General features: G+C 39.7%; 1 protein-coding gene across 4 annotated transcripts in view; it reads right to left on the reverse strand.

Moving 5' to 3' along the window:
• HSD17B12 (hydroxysteroid 17-beta dehydrogenase 12) overlaps positions 1 to 22,410 on the reverse strand; it is a 148,345-nt gene that overhangs the window by 49,090 nt on the left and 76,845 nt on the right. For all 4 annotated transcript variants that reach the window (XM_039536810.1, XM_039536809.1, XM_039536808.1 and 1 more), the window contains one exon: positions 6,795 to 6,905. In XM_039536810.1, coding sequence (XP_039392744.1) covers positions 6,795 to 6,905 — 111 coding nt within the window. The remainder of the gene's footprint in view (positions 1 to 6,794; positions 6,906 to 22,410) is intronic.

The raw sequence follows: 22,410 nt of genomic DNA on the forward strand, positions 1-22,410 counted from the left end.
TTGTGGCATGTCACATTTACGACATTGTACACACATTCACATATACTAGTGGACAGTACGAGGGTGAACACATAAGACACTTAAATATAATTTTTGGAATTCTTTTTGACCATATAAATGGTAATTGTCATCTTCCACATGTCTTACCGGATTTCTCCTAAGCTTTATAGTACAACACAGGAAACATTCCTGTAAGTGAGGTGGCTATTCCCAATATATAGCTTTCCCCTTTTTAAATTTGCAGCTTGCATAGTTAGACCATTTTGCATCTAAAACAAGTTAGCCTCAACATGCTATGCGCAAGACAGTTTGTGTTGGACCATGTGAACCAGAGACTGAGGCAAGCACTCAATCTACTGCCACTAAATCATAGTCAAATGCCCTCTCTTCACATAACGCTCTTAGTTTGTAGAGCTCATCCACCTTCACATGTTGAGCCTTCCATTCCCAAGTTACAATCAATCACTCTCTGGTGTTTTAATGCAGTTTAAGGTTAATTTATTGGGATTAGAAGCAGGTAAGCAAACTTAATGTTTAAATATAAGCTAATCATTGTAATTCTCACTCAATTTCTATTTTTAAATACAGGGAGGAGAGAAGCAGCCCTTGAACTAGTCCATTAGAGTGCATGAAGACAAGGAACAGCTGGTAACCCAGCACCCTCTATAAGGAATGCAGTACAAACACTTAGGCAAAACTCACAACTAATTGTAGAAGATACCATTATTCTTTACTTTTTAAAATGTTGTTAAAAGAATATTCCCAATTATTTTTAACTTGCATTTTAATCCTCCTCATCCCAAAGACCCTTCTCCTGGACAGAACTGTACCAAGCGTGCAGAGGTACAATTGTGTAACTCATGTGAATTAAATGAAAAGCCAAGGGACATATCCCAATCCCTGGCAACATCCTACATGAAATCTGTTTACAGTTTTTGAAAGACTAAACGTGCCAGTTTCCCCACTGCCTTTAGGAGAGGCCTACTTCCCTCCCCACCCCAAACATCTGCAACAAGCTCTCCAGACTACAAGTTGTTCATAGGCCATCACCATGGTTCTGCTCAGTCTTGTAATTTCTGTGAAGAAAAAACAAACAGCACACACACACACAATTTGTAGCAGAAGGGAGCCCTAGAGAGTGAAATACACTGAAATGGACAAAATTAACACCACTCCTAACTCAGCAATTGCTGTGTTAGGACAGTAGATGGCAGCAGTAACCAACACGAGCAGCAACCTGCAACCTCATTGAAGGCACTGTGTCAAAGAGCTTCAATAGCTTGGGGGAAGCACGAATAGGAGTGCAGGAGAAATCGCATTAATAACCATCTTAGTACATTAAGCAGTGCATGTTTTTGACAAATCTTATCTGCCTTTTGAAAGGGTTTGTGTTTTGCTTTCTCTGTCTATTCAAAGACTCATTACACGGGGATTCACCATAGCAAACTGTTCCACAAGTTGTTTTCACATTCTTCAGATCTGTGAAATCTCCCCCCCATTGGCAGCATTTAAAATGAACAGAGAATCCGTTAATTGTTTAAACCTAATTTTTGAATGCAGTACTTCCGCGTTGTTTTCCGAGGGCTAGTCTACAGAAGCAATGCTAAAGCACTGCTGTGGCAGCGCTTTAACATGGCTTGTGTGGTCGAGGCAGAGCACTGGGAGACAGCTCTCCCAGCGCTCTAAAAAAAACCCACCTCCATGAGGGGCGTAGCTCCCAGTGCTGGGGCACTGTCTACGCTGGCGCTTTACAGCGCTGAAACTTGCTGCGCTCAGGGGGGTGTTTTTTCACACCCCATAGTAAGAAAGTTGCAGTGCCGTAAATTGCCAGTGTAGACAAACCCAGATATGAAGCCAATATTCATATTCTAGTAATCTAAACACTAACAAATCATGGAAAACTTCTAATCTCACTCAAACAATGCTGCTTCTGTCTTATATATTCTCAATTTTGACTTCATTATGAAAGACAGTAACATGAAAACAGAATCTTTGTTTCATGTACATTTATTTGCTGTTGACTTCACTGAACAAGCCAACACTTCAGTTCAAACCCAGGATTCAAACTCAGGCTCAAGCCTAAAGCCCCTTCTGTCTACGTACGAATCCAGGATCCTGAGGCCTCACGGAGGTGGAGGGCCTGAGCCTGAGTCAAACCACAACTTTGGGTTCAAACTCTATTGCTTTGCAGTGTAAATGCAGCCCCACTGAAATCTTGGCAGACTCCCAGGGCACAAGTATCCCACACTTTCACACATACCAACTTTCCTTGTCCTCTGGACAAAATTTTTTCCCACACTGCAACATGAACAAAGGGCTAGAGTGGCCACATTCTGGGAGGGTACTGAAAGTCTGGGATATGGTGGCTAGACTTGGGCACACATAATGCAATGTAGACACTGGAGGCCCAGGTTGGGACCCACAGTTCAATAATTCCTAACCTGGGGTTTACAAATGAGTGGAGACACGCAAGCCTCCTAGGTTAACGCACCCAGAGTCTGCTAACTTGAATTCCACTAACTCTTGGGCTTACATTTCAATGTAGACATACCCACTAAAGTCAATCTATAGACACACCATAGTCAGTTGCTATGGATTCAACATTTTACATTTCTATAGTGCCTTCCATCCCATAGGATCCTAAAGTACTGTACTATTAATATATTAACAGCATTGTTGAAATGCATTCACCTTTGGGGTTGGAGTTTATGCAGGAGAAGGAAAACTTTCCACCCAATGACACTGAGGCAAATGTTTTTATGAGAAGTGTCATGGGATCTTTGTCTCAGTTGCATGGACAATAAAAGGTTGCATTTTAAGATAGTGTCTGAAAAATCATTTCACTATCAAGGATACTAAAAATATGTGGAGGAAACTGACAGAAGATTAGTTATAAGCAGAGGTTATTAAACTTCATTCCAAGACGGTCTCAAGTACACCTCTCCTATTCAAGATTTCCGAACCCCTTTACAGCAACTACTTACCCATGTAAATTTCTTTACAAGAATCCTAAAAATACATTAGCTGGAAATGAGGAGAAATAAACATCCTCCAGACCATTAGCAAGTGTTCTGCGCATTCCAGGTATGTGTACATTGCAATAAACCCCCCTGTCACTGGCCCATGTCAGCTGACTCGGGCTCACAAGGCTCAGACTATGGGGCTATAAAACTGCAGTGCAGACATTTGGGCTTGGGCTGGAGCCTGGGCACTAGGACCCTGTGATGGGGGAGGGTCCCAGAGTCCAGGCTTCAGTGCAAGTGTCTACACTGCAATTTTATTGCCCCGCAGCCTGAGCCCAAGTCAGCTGATCAGGGCCAGCCATGGATATTTTACTGCAGTGTAGACTCCCTCAGAGGCATAGAAGTTTTAACAAGCAGTGTCAGTATTAGCGGGGCGCGGGGGGGGCACACATTTTTTTGCCACCCGTCGTCCTAAATATAACAAAGTTTTGGCCACTGTTATCAGCCTTTTTATGAGGAGGGAACAACTCATGGTAGAGTGAAGAGTTAGGGACACGATTTTTCTGAAAAATTAACTCAGAAGTAAGTGTGTGTTAGGGAGATATTTAAATTTCCACATCTTCCCCCCATCAACCTTTTACTGAAGAATGGAGCCCAGCTATGTAATTTTTTCAATTTTAGCAATCCATTTCCAGGGCTTTCTGCAAGGGAAAAATTAGAAACCAACTTTAAAAATGCAATTGTCCTTTATGGAGCCCAAAGCCTGGCTCTGCTAGCAAAAAGGGTGATCAGGAATTCATCTGTGAAATGTATGCAAGCAAAACTAGTTCTAAATTGATGGTGATTTTATAAAGATTTCCATGAAACATGACCATAGCAAATCACTTGATGGAGCTAACACTTAATTTTGGGCATCTCATGTACAGAGTACCACCTCATCCACAGGAATGATCATGGGCATCAACACAGAACTTGAGGAATTTTCCTGACTCGTCTGCCTAGTTCATTTTTGTGAGCAGGAAATAGAGGGAAGTTTACAAGAAACCTTGTCAGTCATGCCCTTGGCTTTGCATTCACCTGCTCACACTCAGTTCAGTAATGGAACTGGCGGTGGTAGGAGTGCAGCCCTTATCACTGCAGTTCTCTCATTAATAAGTTTTGTAGCCATCTTAAAATTAACTAAAATTTTGTTTAAAATAAAATTGAAACCAGATGGAAAGTGACAGAAAATTGTGTATTAACCTAAAAAGTTGAGTCTGCTGACCTGGACAGTATCTCAAGTTTGTCAAACTTCATTTAAGACGCCCACTATTTAAAGTGGTGCAAGGAAAAATCTCTCATCTCTGTCTATTTAACATATTGCTGCAGTTAGCACATGTTCAAAGTCACTGACAGATGCTGTTTTGAACACACAGCAAAACATTATGCAAACTCTAGCCTTTACATGTGGGTGAGAAGTAACTTCCAAATAAAAAGGAGTTTACAAGGATTTTAATCTGTAAATACTTTAGTATGAAGTTGTGCTATGACTTTGCAATCACAGAGGTCTTGATTCTGCCCAGTGTAGATGCAGACTATTGTGTGTATATAAGTGAAAGGTTAAAAGTAATCAGGACCTAGTGCAAAGAACCCTAGCCTGCAATAGTGAGTACTGAGCTGCCACTAAGTTACTCATGCATATCAGCCCAAGTGAGGCTTGGTTAGGGGTCTCACTTAAATTCATGTCTTCTTAGACACCCATATGGACAGTATTGGCAGAAGATTGAACATAGACCTTGGACAGCAATTAATGCCACAGAAATCTATAATGCTGCCTTGCATCTTTAAAACAAACTTGATGTTCTGGCAATCAGTAAAATACTGCCCTTATGGATTACCCATAATCTGAATCTGTAAATTGCCAGTTTTAAAGAGACAATGGGTTATCACATCATCTGGAAAAAAAAAGAATTGCCCTGGTAGGTGCTGGTGCCCTCTTAAAGGCAACACACTTTACAACTGCCAACAGATAGTTTAAGCAGCTCAAGAACCTTGGAACATTTGCAATGGATACCATAGAGCTAGCACAGACCACTGCAATTTGAGGCTACAGAAATCCAGAATTACCTATGCCTAAGAAATATTATTGATTTTTTTTCTAAAATGCAAAACTATTCCATATGCATTTGTTCTGGTTTAGGAAGAAATTTGGTCTTATAGATCAAGTTGGGGAGCAGGAGTCAGAACTCCTTTGTTCTAATCCCAGCTGCCACTGTACCCTAAAACACTCTGGACATTTCGAATACATTCTTATTTACCTCACATGGGTGTCGTAAAATGGTGTTATCTTTTTGAGAGCTTCAGATGACAGATTTGTGAAATCTCAAGCCACTGTTCACCATTATGGGTTCTCATCCCCATAATGGAGAACTGTAGAAATGCACTGAGAGAAAGGTGTATAGGAATACACACACACACACACACACACACACACACACACACACACAGAGGGAAATTCAGTATAAATATATAATTTCAAGAAAATCCCTTTACTGAATTGTCTGAATCTAAAGTAAGTTGTCTTATCTTGAGGAAACTCTGCAGGTTCTTGAGCTTAAGAACTGGTTTGAATTACCTATTGATTTTAGGTTCAGTGAAGCAAACAGAATAATCACCTTGTCTTCTCCCACCCTTTCGATGAGAAAATGCCAAGACTACTGCAGCATCTTCAAGATACTGTATGGTACCCAAAGGAGAAGTGCAATAGGCTGAACAACAGAGCTAACCAATATGACCAGAACATAGTCAAACCTGAACCTCCTGAAGCAGGAAGTCAATGACTTGATGTTATACCTTAGCTACTAAGCTTCAGCAGCTCTGTAACTAAAAGTTAATATCTTTCCCACAGGAGTCCACTGCTACTCTACAGACAAAGAACAGAAAAACTAACCATTTGGTTTCATTAGAGCTGGGGTTTATGAATAAATGCAGAAGCATTTTCAGTGCTGATGTGTGATCACAAATGCACCATTTCTCCCGAGTCCTATTAAAGGTATTTATATAACAGAAGTGTGTTATGAGTACAAAAAAAGTAAGATCATAGGCTGATTTTAATGACTCATTTGCCCCCTTATGTCTTATGAACACTAAAGTTATGCAGGTTGAGGTTAGCTGGCTTCTATTACAGCTTCATGATGTAAACTGGAGGGTTGTGGGAAGTAATCAGAAGGCAAGAAGATATCAGCCCCTTTGGTTAAGGCCAGAGAGGATCAAATACTACCCATCATCATAGGTAGTTCTATCCTGGGAAGATCTTATCCACCCAACAGAGACATGAGGGGGCAGAAGCTTGTGTTTGGTTTTTTGTTTTAACACAAACTTCCACCCCCTACCTCCCCCACTTTGACAACTTCTGTAGTTTAAAAATTGAATTTAACTGATTTAAGGGCATTTAGGTTCATAATCTTGGGATCTGGTTAGCCTCCAAGCTGCTACTAGGTCAGATAGCTAAGTATTTAAAGTATTAAAGGCACAGAGCCGAAGATGAGCCTTTAGTAATATGAATAAAAATGAAACATCCAAAAATGCATCATCAGAAGCACCCTGATTCAGGAAAGAACTTAAGCACAGGAGTAAGTGCTCTCCTGAATAGGGATGCTTTTAGGAATCAGGGCCATAATAAGAAATATCTAGAATGCAGTCACTTCACTTTTTTCAGCTCAGTCATATCCACAGCCTTTGTAGGCTGGTTTCAATAAACTTTAATACTGGGGCAGAGCGGAGCAAACTAATAGGGATATCAAGACAAAAATCTCCAGCACGTAAAAATCTAGAAACAGGTCAGATACAAACCTAAAACACCAATCTCAAGGCCTTCCAGTCCTGCTTTAATTCTACTGTAAATATCTTCTCTCTCACCAAAGTCAGCAGCAATAATTTTTGTTTCCACTTTGAATTTCTCTTCTGAAAAACAAAACAAAACAAAAAAAAACCAAAAAAGTTGAATACAGTTAAGTTAAAGGACTTGGCCATTCCAATTTTTAAAATACAAAGGATACTTAAGTCATTATGGTTTAAGACAAACTACTATACTGTTAGTTCAAAACATTGTTATACAGTGTCACATTCGTTTATGCAGGGCAAGTGTTTTACTGTTAGGCTGTTTTGATTTATGCATAAACTTTCAGAGTACTATTAAAATCTTCCAACTCTTTAAAGACACATTCAACTAGTTGTACTCTCACCAGAGAGCTCGAAAGATTCAGCACCTTCTGTTCACGAGGGTCCAGGGAGTTAGCAAATTACACAAGTTAATACAGACCACACAAAATCCAAAAGTTAGAAGCAAATTTCGAGTATCTGTTACATGATGAGTCCTGAAGTACAATGGGATCAGGGACCATTGTACTTCAAATATTTATGCAGTTTAAGTGGCTCACTAACATTGGCAAAAGACTATTGGTGCAGAAGGTGCTGCAGCTTAAGTGTGCGCAGATTCCTGTTGCACTACATCTCCACCCCTAACCCTGACTTTTTTGATGTTTAAGAAACCAAGGAGCCAGAAGAGCACAGAAGAAAGGAAGTAGGAAAAAAAGGTACAACTACAGGTTACACAAGGCCAACAAAATCATTCAACATAGTATCACTTCCACTCTTGCAGCATGGAACAAATTACATTGTTATAATTTCTGACATTTTATTCAAGATTTAAGGATAAAATATCTCTGTAGCCTAATTCTCTTTCCATCAAGTTAAATTACTTATGTTAAATTAAAATCAGCACAATGCCACCTTGGACATCAGCAAAACAAAAGGTGCTGACCAAAATAGTCTAAATTAGATGAAAAAAAGCACTATTTTAGTGTTCCTTCAGTAATTTATGCACATTTTAAAGAATGGTTGCAAAAAATTATTTTAAATCATTCATAAAAATGGTGCCAATTTAAATGGAAAAGAATCATTCACAAAAAGACCAGAAGCAGCCACATTCCCATGATGCTCTCTTCCATTCAAGAAAAAAATAGCAGCTCCCATGATTCTGTTGTCCATTCATGCAGAATCATGAATCTACTGCACTCAATGGTTTGCTTGCAGCTTTTTTTTTTCCTAATAACTCTAATGGCAGATGCAACTATTTTTTTCCCCTCTTCATCTTTCATGAACAGCTGCATTGTTTAAAATCCCCAGGGAGATGTTGCTATGTAAAATGACGACGTAAACAGCATTAAGCCCCTACTGCAGCAGCAGTCTTGTGATCGTGTCAGAAGAAAATCAAGTTCACCTTCCCCCTTCTCAGTAAAAAGATATTGAAGAGATTCTATTTTTGAACACACATGTTTGAATGTTAAAAACATACACATGTGAAATCCTACAGGACAGTGAATTAGAGGGAACAAATGTATCAAATGTAGACAAGTGGATTGGGTGGATGATGCAGCAAAACTGGACATTACTGCACACGTACAGTCTTTATTGTTTTACGGTATTTTCAGCAATTTTCATTGCCATTAAGGGCCCTATTAAATGCACATTATTTAAACAAGCCAGACACCATCACTAATGACTCACTTCTTACATTCCTCAAAGTATTTTTCATTAGGTTTTGTTTAGCAGTTAAGGCTGTCAATTAATCGCAGTTAACTCATGTGATTAACTCAAAAAATTTAATCACGATTTAAAAAAATCAATCGCGATTAATCGCACTTATAACAATAGAATACCAATTGACATTTATTAAATATTTTTGGAATTTTTTTTGCATTTTCAATATTGATTTCAATTGCAACACAGAATACAAAGTGCACAGTGCTCACTTTATATTGTGATTTTTTATTACAAATATATGCACTGTAAAATGATAAAAAAAGAAATAGTATTTTTCAATTCACCTCATACAAGTAATGAAGTACAATCTCTGTATGGTGAAAGTGTAACTTACAAATGCAGATTTTTTTGTTTACATAACAATACTCAAAAACAAAACAGTGTAAAACTTTAGAGCCTACAAGTCCACTCAGTCCTACTTCTTATTCTGCCAATCGCTAAGACAAACATTTGTTTATGTAGCCGGCGTTGCAATGTATTTACATGCCAGATATGCTAAACATTTGTATGCCCCTTCCATGCTTCAGCACCATTTCAGAAGACATGATTCCATGCTGATGATGCTCGTTAAAAAAATAATGCGTCAATTAAATTTGTGACTATACTCCTTGGGGAGAGAATTGTATGTCTCCTGCTCTGTTTTACCCGCATTCTGTATATATTTCATGTTAGAGCACTCTCGGATGATGACCCAGCACACGTTTGTTTTAAGAACATTTTCACAGCAGATTTGACAAAAAGAAGGTACTGATGTGAGATTTCTAAAAATAGCTACAGCACTCAACCCAAGGTTTAAGAATCTGAAGTGTCGTCCAAAATCTGAGAGGGACAAGGTGTGGAGCATGCTATTAGAAGTCTTAAGAGAGCAACACTCTGATGCGGAAACTACAGAACCCAAACCACCAAAAAAGAAAATTAACCTTCTGCTGGTGGCATCTGACTCAGATGATGAAAATGAACATGCATTAGTCCGCACTGCTTTGGATTGTTATCAAGCAGAAACCATCAACAGCATGGACGCATGTCCTCTGGAATGGTGGTTGAAGCATGAAAGGACATACGAATCTTTAGCGCATCTGGCACGTAAATATCTTGCAACACCAGCTACAACAATGCCATGCGAATGTCTGTTCTCGCTTTCAGGTGACATTGTAAACAAGAAGCATGCAATATTCTCTCCTGCAAATTGTAGCCAACCTTGTTTGTCTGAGTGATTAGCTGAACAAGAAGTAGGACTGAGTGGACTTGTGGGCTCTAAAGTTTTACATTGTTTTATTTTTGAATGCAGGTTTTTTGTATATAATTCTACATTTGTAAGTTCAACTTTCATTATAAAGAGATTGCACTACAGTACTTGTATGAGGTGAATTGAAAAAATACAATTGTTTTGTTTTCTACAGTGCAAATATTTGCAATAAAAATAAATATAAAGTGAGCACTGTACACTTTGTATTCTATGTTGTAACTGAAATTAATATATTTGAAAATGTAGTAAACATCCAAAAATATTTAAAATAAATGGTATTCTATTATTGTTTAACAGTGTGATTAATCGCAATTAATTTTTTAATTGCTTGACCACCTTATTAGCAATACTTATGGAGTCTTTTAAAAAAATGTTTATAAAAGCATATAAAGATACTGAATGACAAAATAGGTAAGCAAAAAAGCTAAGACCTGATGCTGAATAACTATGAAGTTCTATATCACTGATGGTAGCTTTTCCGTGCAATCGGTCTTCAAAGCTTATGAAAATTAGCAAGTCCTTAAAGACATGGATTTAAAATGATTAAACTATGCCGCTATATGTAATGTGTATCATTTTCTATAATGTGAAACAGGAAGTAAGGGAAGCCAGAAGAAGCAATACAATGAAAAATGAAAAACGAAAAACAGTAAAGTTAATATCGACAGTAAAAATGGCTTTAGTATTGGAATTTATGTTCTGTTCAACAGGTATATTCAAGGTCACATCACTACCCAACTCAAGACAAATATTTAAGATGGGGTCTGAAATGGTTCAAGGGTTTTTTTATTTTATTTTCTCTCTTTCAACACTATCTTATTAAGATGGTATTCCCTCTTCGAAGATGAATCAGTTAATGGTAGTCCTGAATACTTCAATTCCTTAGGCACTCCTCTATTGCACCACATCTCCTGAATCTCAACACGTCCTCTCTCTACTTCCTCAATGATAACTACAATTAACTTTTCCACTTCACCCCTACTGGTGCAACCCTGGTTTATATTTGGTCACCTCACATCTTAACGATAGTAGCTTCTTGCTGGTTGCCCTCCACACCTCTCACCCCTCTGAATTCTCCAGGCTATTGAAAAGCTGATGCCAAAATCTTCCTCTGATCATCACCAATCCTCCTGAAACTCGTTCACTGGCTTCTAATTTGCTACTGCACTAAGTTCAGGCTGCTTCTTTGCTCCTTCTAGGTTCTTCACAACTACAACCCTACCCATATCTCAGCTCTCTTCATCTACTCCCAGTACCTGCCTCATTTGCCTCTTTATGCTACCCACCCCATAGACTAGAAAAGTCTGAAGTTACAGGTACCAAGTACTTTCCCTCAAGACTCTTCCTACATTATTCCCCACAGTGATGGTGGTGGTGGCTGGGTGTTTAAATAAATGTGCTTGTATCTAAGGATGTAAATATCGGTTTTAAAAGGTAACCGGTTAAACTATTAAAATTATATCATTTAACCAATTAACTGAGGTTGCTCCAGCCAGCCTGGAGAGGCTGGGGCTGGGTCCAGGGCCCCGCTGGGGCCGGGGTCCCGCTGGCTGGCCAGCCAGCCAGGGATGTGGTCCCTCTGGCCAGCCCAACGCAGCTGGGACTACTCCGGCCAGCACAGGGCCTCCGGGGTTAATGGTAAGCCTAATGCTTATCAGTTAACCTTTTACATCCCTACTTGTATCCTTAGAATGTTAGCTCTCTGGACATTCTTGACAAAATCTTATACCAAGGTCCCAACAATTTTTCTACCTAAACAGATGTTCTTACCCTTAAGCAGCCCCTCTGACCCAGCCAAATTTCATGGTGATTAAACCATTAGTGAAGTCACAAAAACTGACTAAAGGCTTCATTTGCCATGAAGCACCAAGGTACAAAATGTACTAGTGAAGGAATCTGTGAACAGCCTGCACCAAAAACTAAATTAATCCCTTTTGCAATGGTCCCTCAATCCCATTTTAGGACCTATAATTCCATGTTTACTTCCAAACAACTTATATCTTGTTTATTGTAAATTTTAAAGCATTTGCTCTGTAGACGATCAATATTATTTCCACAGACAACTATAACCTCCAAAAAATATTTAACTGTAGTATAAGCGTTTTTAACTGTTAACTAATGTATAATGTTACTATAGGAAAAGGCAAATAAATACACAATCAACATGGGCCATATCGTCCAAAGTGCAATATTGCATGAATCTTACTTGGAGATACACAAACAACATGAAAGTTCAGGTCTAGTTTATCTCCAGGTACTACAGCATTCCATGATTTTTGGCATTTCACCACATTCCTATTACACATATTATCTCGAGGTTCTCTTCCATTGCTACACAAACTAATTCACCTATTTCTGCTTGTAAGTTTTTTGCACTGGGACAGATATTTGTAGGGTTTTTTTAGAGTGTTTATGTATATTTAACTATTTTCCCACATACTTCATTGTAGACTGCACCTATGTGCTGCTCTCAGTCTGTCCCTCTTCCAGAGGAGTTATAATTGGACGAATTTTTTTAAACCAGATACAGAATTTCCTTTTTAATATCCCTAGCCAATCTCGGTCTACTCCAAGGACTCTTCAACACCTATTGGCTTACCTACACCACACTTCCAACTCATAGTTTTAATAGCTCTCCAAAACTTTGACGATCTTCATATTAGAAGTTTGGTTCCACTTCTAAAGGTTGGGGCTGGAATGAATGGGCAAAGGGATTTATCAAGAAGGACCTCATCCCCTCTGGATAAGGTCTTCTTTTCCTAAGAAGTTTGCTGGTGCCTAAAAACTCACAACCCTTTATTTACACCATCTTTTCATCCAAACATTTGACCCTGAAGGTCCTGTCATCTACCCAGGCCTGCTCAGGGCTGTAGGAGCATTTTAGAGAAAGCTAGAAATGTTACTGTTGTCTTGTCCTCCTCTTTCTCTACACCTCTAATTTGTCAGTTGCATTCATCTGCTGTGTTATATTAAACTAGAGTGACCAAACAGCAAGTGTGAAAAATCGGGTCAGAGGGTGGGGGGTAATAGGAGCCTATATAAGAAAAAGCCCCAAATATCAGGACTGTCCCTATAAAATCAGGACATCTGGTCACCCTATATTAAACCTAGACTGTAAACTCTCTGGGCGGGGGGAAGAGATTGGTTTTGTACAGTGCCCAACAAACCCAATCCTTGATTGGGGCACCAAGGAGCTAGTGAAATGCAATCTCCCTCCCCCAAATTAAACGTTCTTCCTAATGATTACATTTAGCTGCCAGGGCTTCTTTCACCCCTGGCAGCAAGTCACCAAATGACTGTCAGTCACAGCATACTAACCTTAGCAAGTAAATTGAGAGTACTTCCTGATCCCAACCATAAGAGCAAGCTCTTCTTTTTTGCATTAGAAATACTGCTATGAAACATTTAAAGTCTGTGTCCACTTCTCTGGCTACCAGACAGCTTATTGTCTAAGACATGAAAGCTACACACAAAACATTAATTTCTGAACCACTTAGTAAAAGAACTGATTTAAGGGAAATGGAAAAACATCCCAAACGTCTGCTATCTCAATATAACAAAATGGGATTCAAACTTTTTTTTTAAATCAATAATCAGTTCTGTAGCCCACTTATTGCTTTAAAGAAACTACACAAACAAACACAGCCAAGTATTTTAATTAAGAGATACCATCTAGTGTCTGGCTATGGTGCAATACACTCCCACATGGCTTAGTGCCAGCTGTGGAATAGCAATACTAATGCTGCTGCCCTAATTGAAGATGCAGACTAAAGCACATTAATTTGACTAGTCCATGTAATAGCAGGTATGCTAGCATTTCTACCAAGACGCCTACCAAGTTACAGATGTTTCCATACAACTCTACAGCGCAGTACTGGTAACCTAAGGAATAAACAGAAGTTGAAATAAATTATAGTTGATAGAACAGTTCAGTCTGTGCTTGTTTTGCAACAGAAGGCTCCACATAGGGATGTCATACTGTATCAGTTTCAGCACATAACATATAATGAGATGCCTGGGTAAGATTTAAGAAAGAGCTTGCTATGTTAAATTTAGAAGGTAAATATATTTTGGTCAAGTACCAGAAAATATTTCTGGTTTCATTTCATACCAGTGGAATTCACTGTATACACAGCATTGCCATATATACAGCACTAGCTAGACATATCACCTAAATAGATAACTTTAAAGACAGTTTGCATCAAAAGACTAACAACTATTTTTCAACACAGGCTAAACAAGTGAGAAAGATTAGGGTATGTCTACACTTGAAGCTACAGGTGTGATTCCCAGCTCAGAGACACATTCATGCTAGCTCTCAGCAAGCTAGTGTGCTAAAAATAGCAGCATAGCCAGGGTTGGATGGGCAGCAGAGAGCAGCAGCACAAGCTAGCCACACTAAGTACAAATCTGCCTGAACACCACTGCTCACAGCTGCCCATGCTACAGTAGTATTTTGAGCATGCTAGCTTGATACGTGCTAGTGCAAGCATGTCTATGTCAGCTAGGAATCAGACCCCCAGCTCCAAGTTTACACATACCCTCAGTGTTAACATGAGCAGTAGAACAATTATTCAGAAGTGTGTGTAAGGAGGTCAGAAGCTTTCTGCAACTGTCTGTGTAACTAGTTATTTAGAACAATACCTTTTGAAAGCTGAAGTTAGATTTTTATTAATTTCTCACATACCCCTCAATCTTCAAATAAATATGTTGGAATAAACTGTGTTTCTAAGTCACAAGGCTCTTGAGCACTATTGGGAATCTGAGTTGTTACAACGTGCATGTGAACAGTACTTGTACGCCATTTTCTTATTTTTTTTTAAATTATTTATACTTGACTGTTTGCTATCCCCAAAATTCCATTACATTAACGTGTCAGTTACGGACATACATTTTTGAAAACTAGCCTTTAAAGCCTTTGAAAACTAGCAAAAAGGCAAGGATTTCATAGTAAATTCTAGACTAATGAACATATGTAACACCTTGTATCAAAAAGGCTTTACAAACAATAAACCAATTCTTGTGCCTGACTGTTAACTTTCATAAAAATAAAAATGCTTATCCCTTATAATTACAAAGATAAGTGGAAATATAAAGTGTAAATTGATTAAGTTTGTCTGTAAGAGTCTACAAATAGCCTGTAACAATAGCTCCACATATGAACTTTCTCTATTCATCCCAATGCCTGTTAAGTCATCATCATGCTTCAAAGTAAAGTGTCACCACAGTTATTTTAGCTGATCAAAGCGTACAAGAATCATATTACAAAGATCTGCACAATCTGATCCAAGCCTCATTGGCATTTGAAGTGCCCTGAGTATGGTCTATAGTTAGAGGCTAGGAATATTCCACTACTTCCCCTTCCATCCCCATTTAATCTCGCGGATGTTGTAAATATGACCAAAAAATTGTGCCTACCTACCTAGTAAGAATTGTCTGGTGTTAGTGACTTTTTCAAATACAGACCCACTTAAAAATGTAAAATTTTGCATACATAAATTTGCATATATTCACATAGGTGGCTTAGGGAAATACTTTAGCTCTTTTGCAAGTAGTCTTTTCAGGAAGATTACAGCTTCCAGCTCATCACCATTTGGTGGATTGTGATGGACAATGTTACAAATTTCCCTCTTCCCCCCAACATAATTTTAACTGCCCCTCTAAGGTGTTTTTAGCTATCACATTGCTGCTTCCAGATAGCTTCTTCATGCTAATTAATGTCTATTTTTAGTTTGATTACGTCTGAAAGGGCACATCACATCATATGCCCTTTAATTATTCCTCCTTACCTCTTGTACTATTGTCTGCTTGGTAGACTGTATAAAACCGTATGTGCATTCAAAACCAGAATTCTAAAAATTATTATTTTCATTAAAATGGACACCATCAACTTGAAAAAAAATCCTCTGTCTGAAAATTTGGTACCTACCAGTGTTATAAGCAACACCTATGATTAACAAAAGATGGTGTTCAGTATACCTGCTGTATTTGATTTTGAGTCAATTTCTGAATCTCTGTGAAAAATCAGTTAGCAAGGAGAACCCTACCTGAAAAGGTCTTTAGAAACAAAGGAGAAGGTACTTATATTTTAAGGAATTGTTTAAGCAGTATACTCTTTTTTTCCTAATTACAAAAACAAACAAAACTAGTCCAGGGGGTACCTCAACTCATCTAGATATTTGCCTAGTTTTACAACAGGCTTCATGAAAAGCACTAGCAAAGTCAGTACAAACTAAAATGTCATGCAATGACTTGTTTTATACTGCTCTATATACTATCCACTGAAATGTAAGTACAATATTTATATTCCAATTGATTTATTTAACAATTATATGGTAAAAATAAGTAAGCAAGCAAGTAGTTTTTAAGTGAGGTGAAACTTATGGTATGCAATACAAATCAGATTCCTGAAAGGGGTACAGTAGTCCGGGAAGGTTGAAAGCCACATCAAGTTAAAAAAGTTAATCAATTTAATGAGATTCAAGTTGAAAGTGTCCTTTTAAAAAAACAAACAAAAACTTACACCATGTTTGGAAAGATTTTATTTTATTTTTTGAAGCTATTCAACAAACATTTGCTAAGCCCCATACCATACTGTATCAGAAACTAGGTGGTGTGGCTATTAAAATAAAAAAAATTCACCTTTGGAACATCTTAATTACTATGGTACCCTCAAAGATATAGTAGCTATTTTTCCTGTAAGTTTCAATATAGAAACCATTTTTTCAGAGCTAGAATTTAACAGCAATGCTTTGTTAGTCTTTTATAACTAGCACTACATAACAATTGTGCAAGGCCAGCCAAATAGAAAGCATCATTTTAATTTGGATATTTTTGTTAAGGTGCACAGCACATTAAGTGAAAATGGACAATAGTGTAGCTATATATTTATGCTTTTATACAAGCCAACTCAATGCAAAGTGATTTACACCTTATTTATTTACCACTTGCTGTTTGTTTACAAATAATGCTTCTCCTAGGCCTCAGTGACCTTCACATCTACAATGACAGAATCAGAAAGGGAAGGAAGGAAAGTTTCCCATGCAGCCATTGAAGGGTCCAGGCACCCCAAAACACTCATCTACCCAACTTTAACATCAAACCAATCAGCAGAAGATAAGTGCAGGATCTGCCCAGCTTCTCTCTTTTTCCCTAACAAGATTGGCTTCAACTGCTCCAGCATGTTCTGTGGCAGCAGGTTGGGCGGAACCAGTAAGATGATTAGTGGATGTGCTGATACATTCACCAGCCACCAAAACAGCCTGGCCCGTACCAGGGCTATCATGATGTGATCTGCATCCTTCCTCTGCTTCCTCAAAGCCCTGAGTATCATAGGCATGAGCAGAAACGCATACAGTAATTCTGGAGTCCACGGGATGAGGAAGCACCTGTCAGAGTGGGCTCATGCCCCTCCGTAGCAAAATGTTAAACATGTGTTGTGACACGTTGCAAATAGGCCTAACTTTTGGAAACCCCCACCCACGAAAGACGTTGTGGAGGACTTGAGTCTTTGAGGAACTATTCATGGTTTTCAGAAAAATCTCTGCTGAGTTGGTTTGCCAGGATGTTCCATGGACCAGGTAGGTGGAGAGAAATTTGGGTAATGCGATAACGGATTCTGAAATCACAAAGATGTCTGGCTTCTTGACAGAGTGAAGAGGATCTTGACTTCCCCTGTCTATTGACATAGAGCATTGCTGTGATGTTATCTGTCAGCACTTGAACGGTTAAGCTCTGAAGAGACAGGAAAGCCTTGATGCTAGTTATATAACCTGAGCTCTACAACGTTTATAAATAGGATGGCCTCCTGAGGAGACCATATTCCCTTGAATTTTCAGCTGGTCAAGAGGAGGATGGAGAAGTGCGAGTGGAGGCTTTTGTCACTAAAGACTTAAGCTAGAGGCATCGAAAAGGGAACTCGGCTGCACTCTTTAAATGGCTCTGCCCAGGAATTTAATGAGTATAGGGTTTCTTGAGGAATCATGACCAGCAAATCCATGCTGTGCCTGTCCGGTAGATATGCTGATTCAGGAAAGGCAGAAATAAAGATAAAGGTGGTAGAGTAGCATGGTATATTAATGATGAGGTAGACTGTAAAGAAATCAGAAGTCATGGAATGGATAAAACAGAGTCTGAGTCAAAATTACTTTGAGGAAGAAAGCTACCCGACACTTCCATGGGATAGTGCTTGAGGTCTGCTACAGACCCCCAGGCTCCAATTTGGATCTGAATAGAGAGTTGTGTGATTATGGGAGACTAACTTCCCAGATATAGATTGAAGGACAAGTGCTACTAATAGTAGTAAGGTCCAGCTTTCCTAGATGTATTAGCTGACAGATTCCTTCAAACAGTTGCTGAACCTACAAGAGGTGATGGTATTCTAGATTTTGTATTGGTGAGTAGTGAGGACCTCATAGAAAAGCTTATGGTAGGGGACAACCTTTGTTCAAGTGATCATGAACTAATTCAGTTTAAACTAAATGGAAGGATAAACAAAAATAAGTCTGTAACTAGGGTCCTTGATTTCAGAAGGGCAAACTTTAAAAAATAAAGTAATTAGTTAGGGAAGTGGACTGGACTGAAGAACTCAAGGATCTGAATGTGGAGTTGCTTTAAATTGAAAGTTGCTTTATTGAAATTGAAAGAATTGAAATTGCTTTAAATCAAAGTTGTCAAAATTATCTGAAGCCTGCATTCCAAGCAAGCGGAAACATTTCTATAGGGAAGGGTTGCAGACCAACCTAGTTGTGCAAGCATCTCAAAACAGGTTAAGAGAAAGCAGAAAGCCTACAAGGAATAGAAGATGGGAAGGATCAGCAAGGAAAGCTACCTCGTGGAGGTCAGAAAGTGTACAGAATAAGTGAAAACAGCCTTTCAAGGGTAGCAGTGGGGGCAAAAACCTAACTGGCTTCAAGATTGAACTTGATAACTTTATGGAGGGGATGGTACAATGAAACTGCCTATGATGGCATGTAGCTGACCCGTGAATGCTAATAGCAGATATCCCCAACAGCTGGTGATGGCACACTAAATAGGAAGGGCTCTGAGTTACTACAGAAAATTATTTCCCGGGTGTCTGGCTGTTGGGTCTTCCCAAAATGTTCAGGGTCTAACTGATTGCATTATTTGGGGTCGGGAAATAACTTTCCACCCCCAGGTCAGATTGGCAAAGACTCAGGGGGCTTTCACCTTCCTCTGCAGCATGGGGCCAGGTCACTATATTAAACTAATATAAGTGGTGGATTCTCTGTCATTTGAAGTCTTTAAATCATGATTCGAGGATTTCAGTAACTCAGCCAGAGGTTATGGGTCTATTACAGAAGTAGGTGAGCAAGGTTCTGGGGTCTGCAAAGTACAGGAGGTCAGATTACATGATTATGATGGTCCCTTTACTCCTGGGGGAATTCCGCACCAAAAAAATAAAAATTCTGCGCACAATATTTTAAAATTCTGCTAATTTTGTCAAAACAACACTATATAATCACATCAGTTTCACTTATTTTGGTAATTTATTTCAAAATAACCGTCAGCAAGTGTGTCTGTAACAATACGGACACACAAAAGTTTCCCCAGGAGTAGAGAGTTAAAGAAACCCCTATTACACCAAGTTCTAATTTCTCTGTCCCCTTCCCCCTCTCCCACCGCGAGCCCAGCCAGGGGGCCAGACACCCACAACCCCTCCCCCTCAGGGCCACCCAGGCCCAGATACCCAACCCTTTGAGCCCAGCCACAACTTCTCCCCCGCCCTGCACAACCCAAGGATCTAGAGGGAGAAACAGCCTGATGCTTCATCCCCGGCTTTCATGGAGTTTCCTGCACACCACCTCCTGCTTTCGGGGCATGTTGGGAACTGCAGCTGCCAGAAACCCTCTAGCTCACTCCTCTTCCCCCCGAAGCGGTAACTTCTTTGTGTGAGCTGGGCTCTGCTGGGTCCAGTGGCCCTTAGTGGCAGCTAGCAGCACTGTAGCCCATTTCTGTGGGGGAAAGGAAATTCTGCGCACACAAATGTTAATTTCTGCAAAAGTCTGCATTGCGCAGAATTCCCCCAGGTGCATCTCTTCTGGCCTTAAAGTCTATGAGTCTGATGATATTATTGCTCCTAGTGTTTCCATTTTGAGTATCTGTACCTTTATGAACCCGTTGAGGAGCCTTGGATCTAGAATGGGTTTCCACCCACTTTTCTTTTTTGGAACCAGGAAGTACCTGGAATAAAACCCCTTCTCTCTCTGTTGTACAGGGACTAGTTCTATAGCATCGAAGTTCAGGAGGGAATATCTTTCCTACTTTAGAAAGTGCTCATGAGAGGAGTCCCTGAAGAGGATGAGCAAGGGACTCCTGATGGAGGGAGGGAAGTGAAGTGGATGGAGTATCCTGCTGATATGATATCCAAAACCCATTTGTATATAATGATATGCTCCCAAGCTTGTTGGAAACGAGAAAGGAGGTCCCCAAAGCGAAGAATGCACATCAACAATTGCAGCTGTTAATGAGAACCTCGACCACCCTATCAAAACACCAGTTTTGATGATGAGGGTTGTGAGGTCAATGCCTGTGTAGCAGGCAGTCTCTTTCTGGAACCTCTACCTCTTTCTTTGGGGGTAAGAAGGTGTCTCAGAGTGAGAACTGAGCAGCATGAGATCTCTGAGCTGTCTGGGACTTACTGAATTTCCTTTTACGCACAGGTGTGTAAATTCCCAGAGAGCACAAAGTGGCAGTGGAATCTTTTAACATATGCAGAGACTTATCTGTATTCTCTGCAAACAATTTTAAGCTGTTGAAGGAGGACTGTATTCTGGACCTCCCTGGGAAATCCAGGAGTTGAAGCCAAGAGACCCTTCTCATGACCACCAATGTAGAAATAGAGTGAGCAGCTGTGGCGCAGCATCCAGAGAGACCTGCAGAGATGTTCTGGCAAGGAGCTGACCCTCTGTAATTACTGCCTGGAACTGGTCCCTCTGCGCTGGTGGTAGATGCTCAATAAATAAATTGAACTTTGAGTAGTTGGTGTGACAATATTTCACTATCAACAGTTGATAGTTGGCAATTCTAAACTGGAAAATCACAGAGTAATATAATTTGTGACAAAACAAAAATCAAGACACTTCCGATTTTTATCGTGTGGCATTGATTTAGCATGGTGCTGCCTTCCACATTCATTTACAGCCTCGACAACTAGGAAGTTGGGAGAAGGATGAGAAAAACTCAATCTTCAGATGGAACATAATATTTCTTAACAGCCCTTTTACAGGTCAGCAGTATTTTTGTTGAAGAATGCCAGATTACTTTTGCAGAGCCTCATTAATAGGTAGTGCAATTTGAGCAAATAATGCTGTATGAAGAATATAAAGCCGTTTATGTTGTGACTTCTTAACCTACTCAAGTTGGGCCCAAGTGCTACAACAGTGGGAACCCAAGCTCTACAACTTAACAAGGTAATGAGTAACACTTTCTGAACATTTTCAGGAAGCAGTCACCTGGGTCAGTGTTGCAAGTACATGGAGTGACCACCTGATGCTTTGCAATGCAGTAGACTGACCTGAGCCAAAGCTGTAGTGGGTCTCAGATGAATTCTGGCAAGCAGCCACATATGTACATTCAGACACGTGACCTACCATCATAAGTCTGGTCAGTACTATCATTGTCAGGTTTGAAATCGCTGTGCTCTGTGACAGCCAGAGCATGAATAATCTGTCTTGGGGTACGTAAGCACTGGGTACGGTGGAATCTAGCCTAGCTCCTGACTAACATCTGAGATGGGGTGACAGAACTTCTCAGTTTACCAGGAGGCCCAGCCAGGCAAACAAAGAGAGGATACACTTAAGACCTATTAGAGTTCCTGGTGTGATTTGCCTCTGATTAACAAATCATTGAGATATGGGTAGATGTGAATCCCTTTCTTTTTTAGAAGCACTAACACTGTGTCTAGACATTTTATGAAGATTCAGTCTAATGAAGAGTCCAAAGGTGAGTAGTATGTACTGATAAAGGTTCAGCCCCACTGTGGATCTTAGGTACTTCCTGTGGGGCTGAGTGAACAGCGATGTGGTAGTACATATCCTATAAATCAAGAGCCACAAACCAGTCCTGGGCTTGGAGTGAAGTGACGGAGGCAAGCATTACTATCCCGAATCTGGGCAGGGATACAAATTTGTTCAGTTTCTTCTGGGTCTAGGATAGGATAACAACCTCCTTTTTACTTCAGCATAAGGAAATAGCAGGAGTAAAAACCTCTTTCCCTGTACTCTTTTACAGCTTGTACATGGAGTAACAAGGTCACTTCTGTTAGTAAAAGGGGCTCACAAGAAGGGACCCCAAAGAAGGATGGAGAACGGGGAAGGAGAGGGAGAAGGGAAGTGAACTGGATGGTGTAGTCGTGAGCAATGATGTCCAACACTCATTCGTCAGCTGTTATGTTCACCTAAGGCTAATGGAAAGGGGTGACAGTTTCCAAAGGTCAGCTTGGCAATGGTCTTCAGAGTCTCATCAAACCTGCTGGATGGATGGAGTAGGAAGATGATGAGCACCTCCACAACCCTCAAGGTCACTTGTCTAAGAACAAACTTGAGTTGACTGTGAGAAAAAAACATGCCGTCTGTGCTGGCTGGTACCAGAAGAGAT

Source organism: Mauremys reevesii, linkage group 4 (assembly GCF_016161935.1).
Source record: "Mauremys reevesii isolate NIE-2019 linkage group 4, ASM1616193v1, whole genome shotgun sequence".
Taxonomy (NCBI): domain Eukaryota; kingdom Metazoa; phylum Chordata; order Testudines; family Geoemydidae; genus Mauremys; species Mauremys reevesii.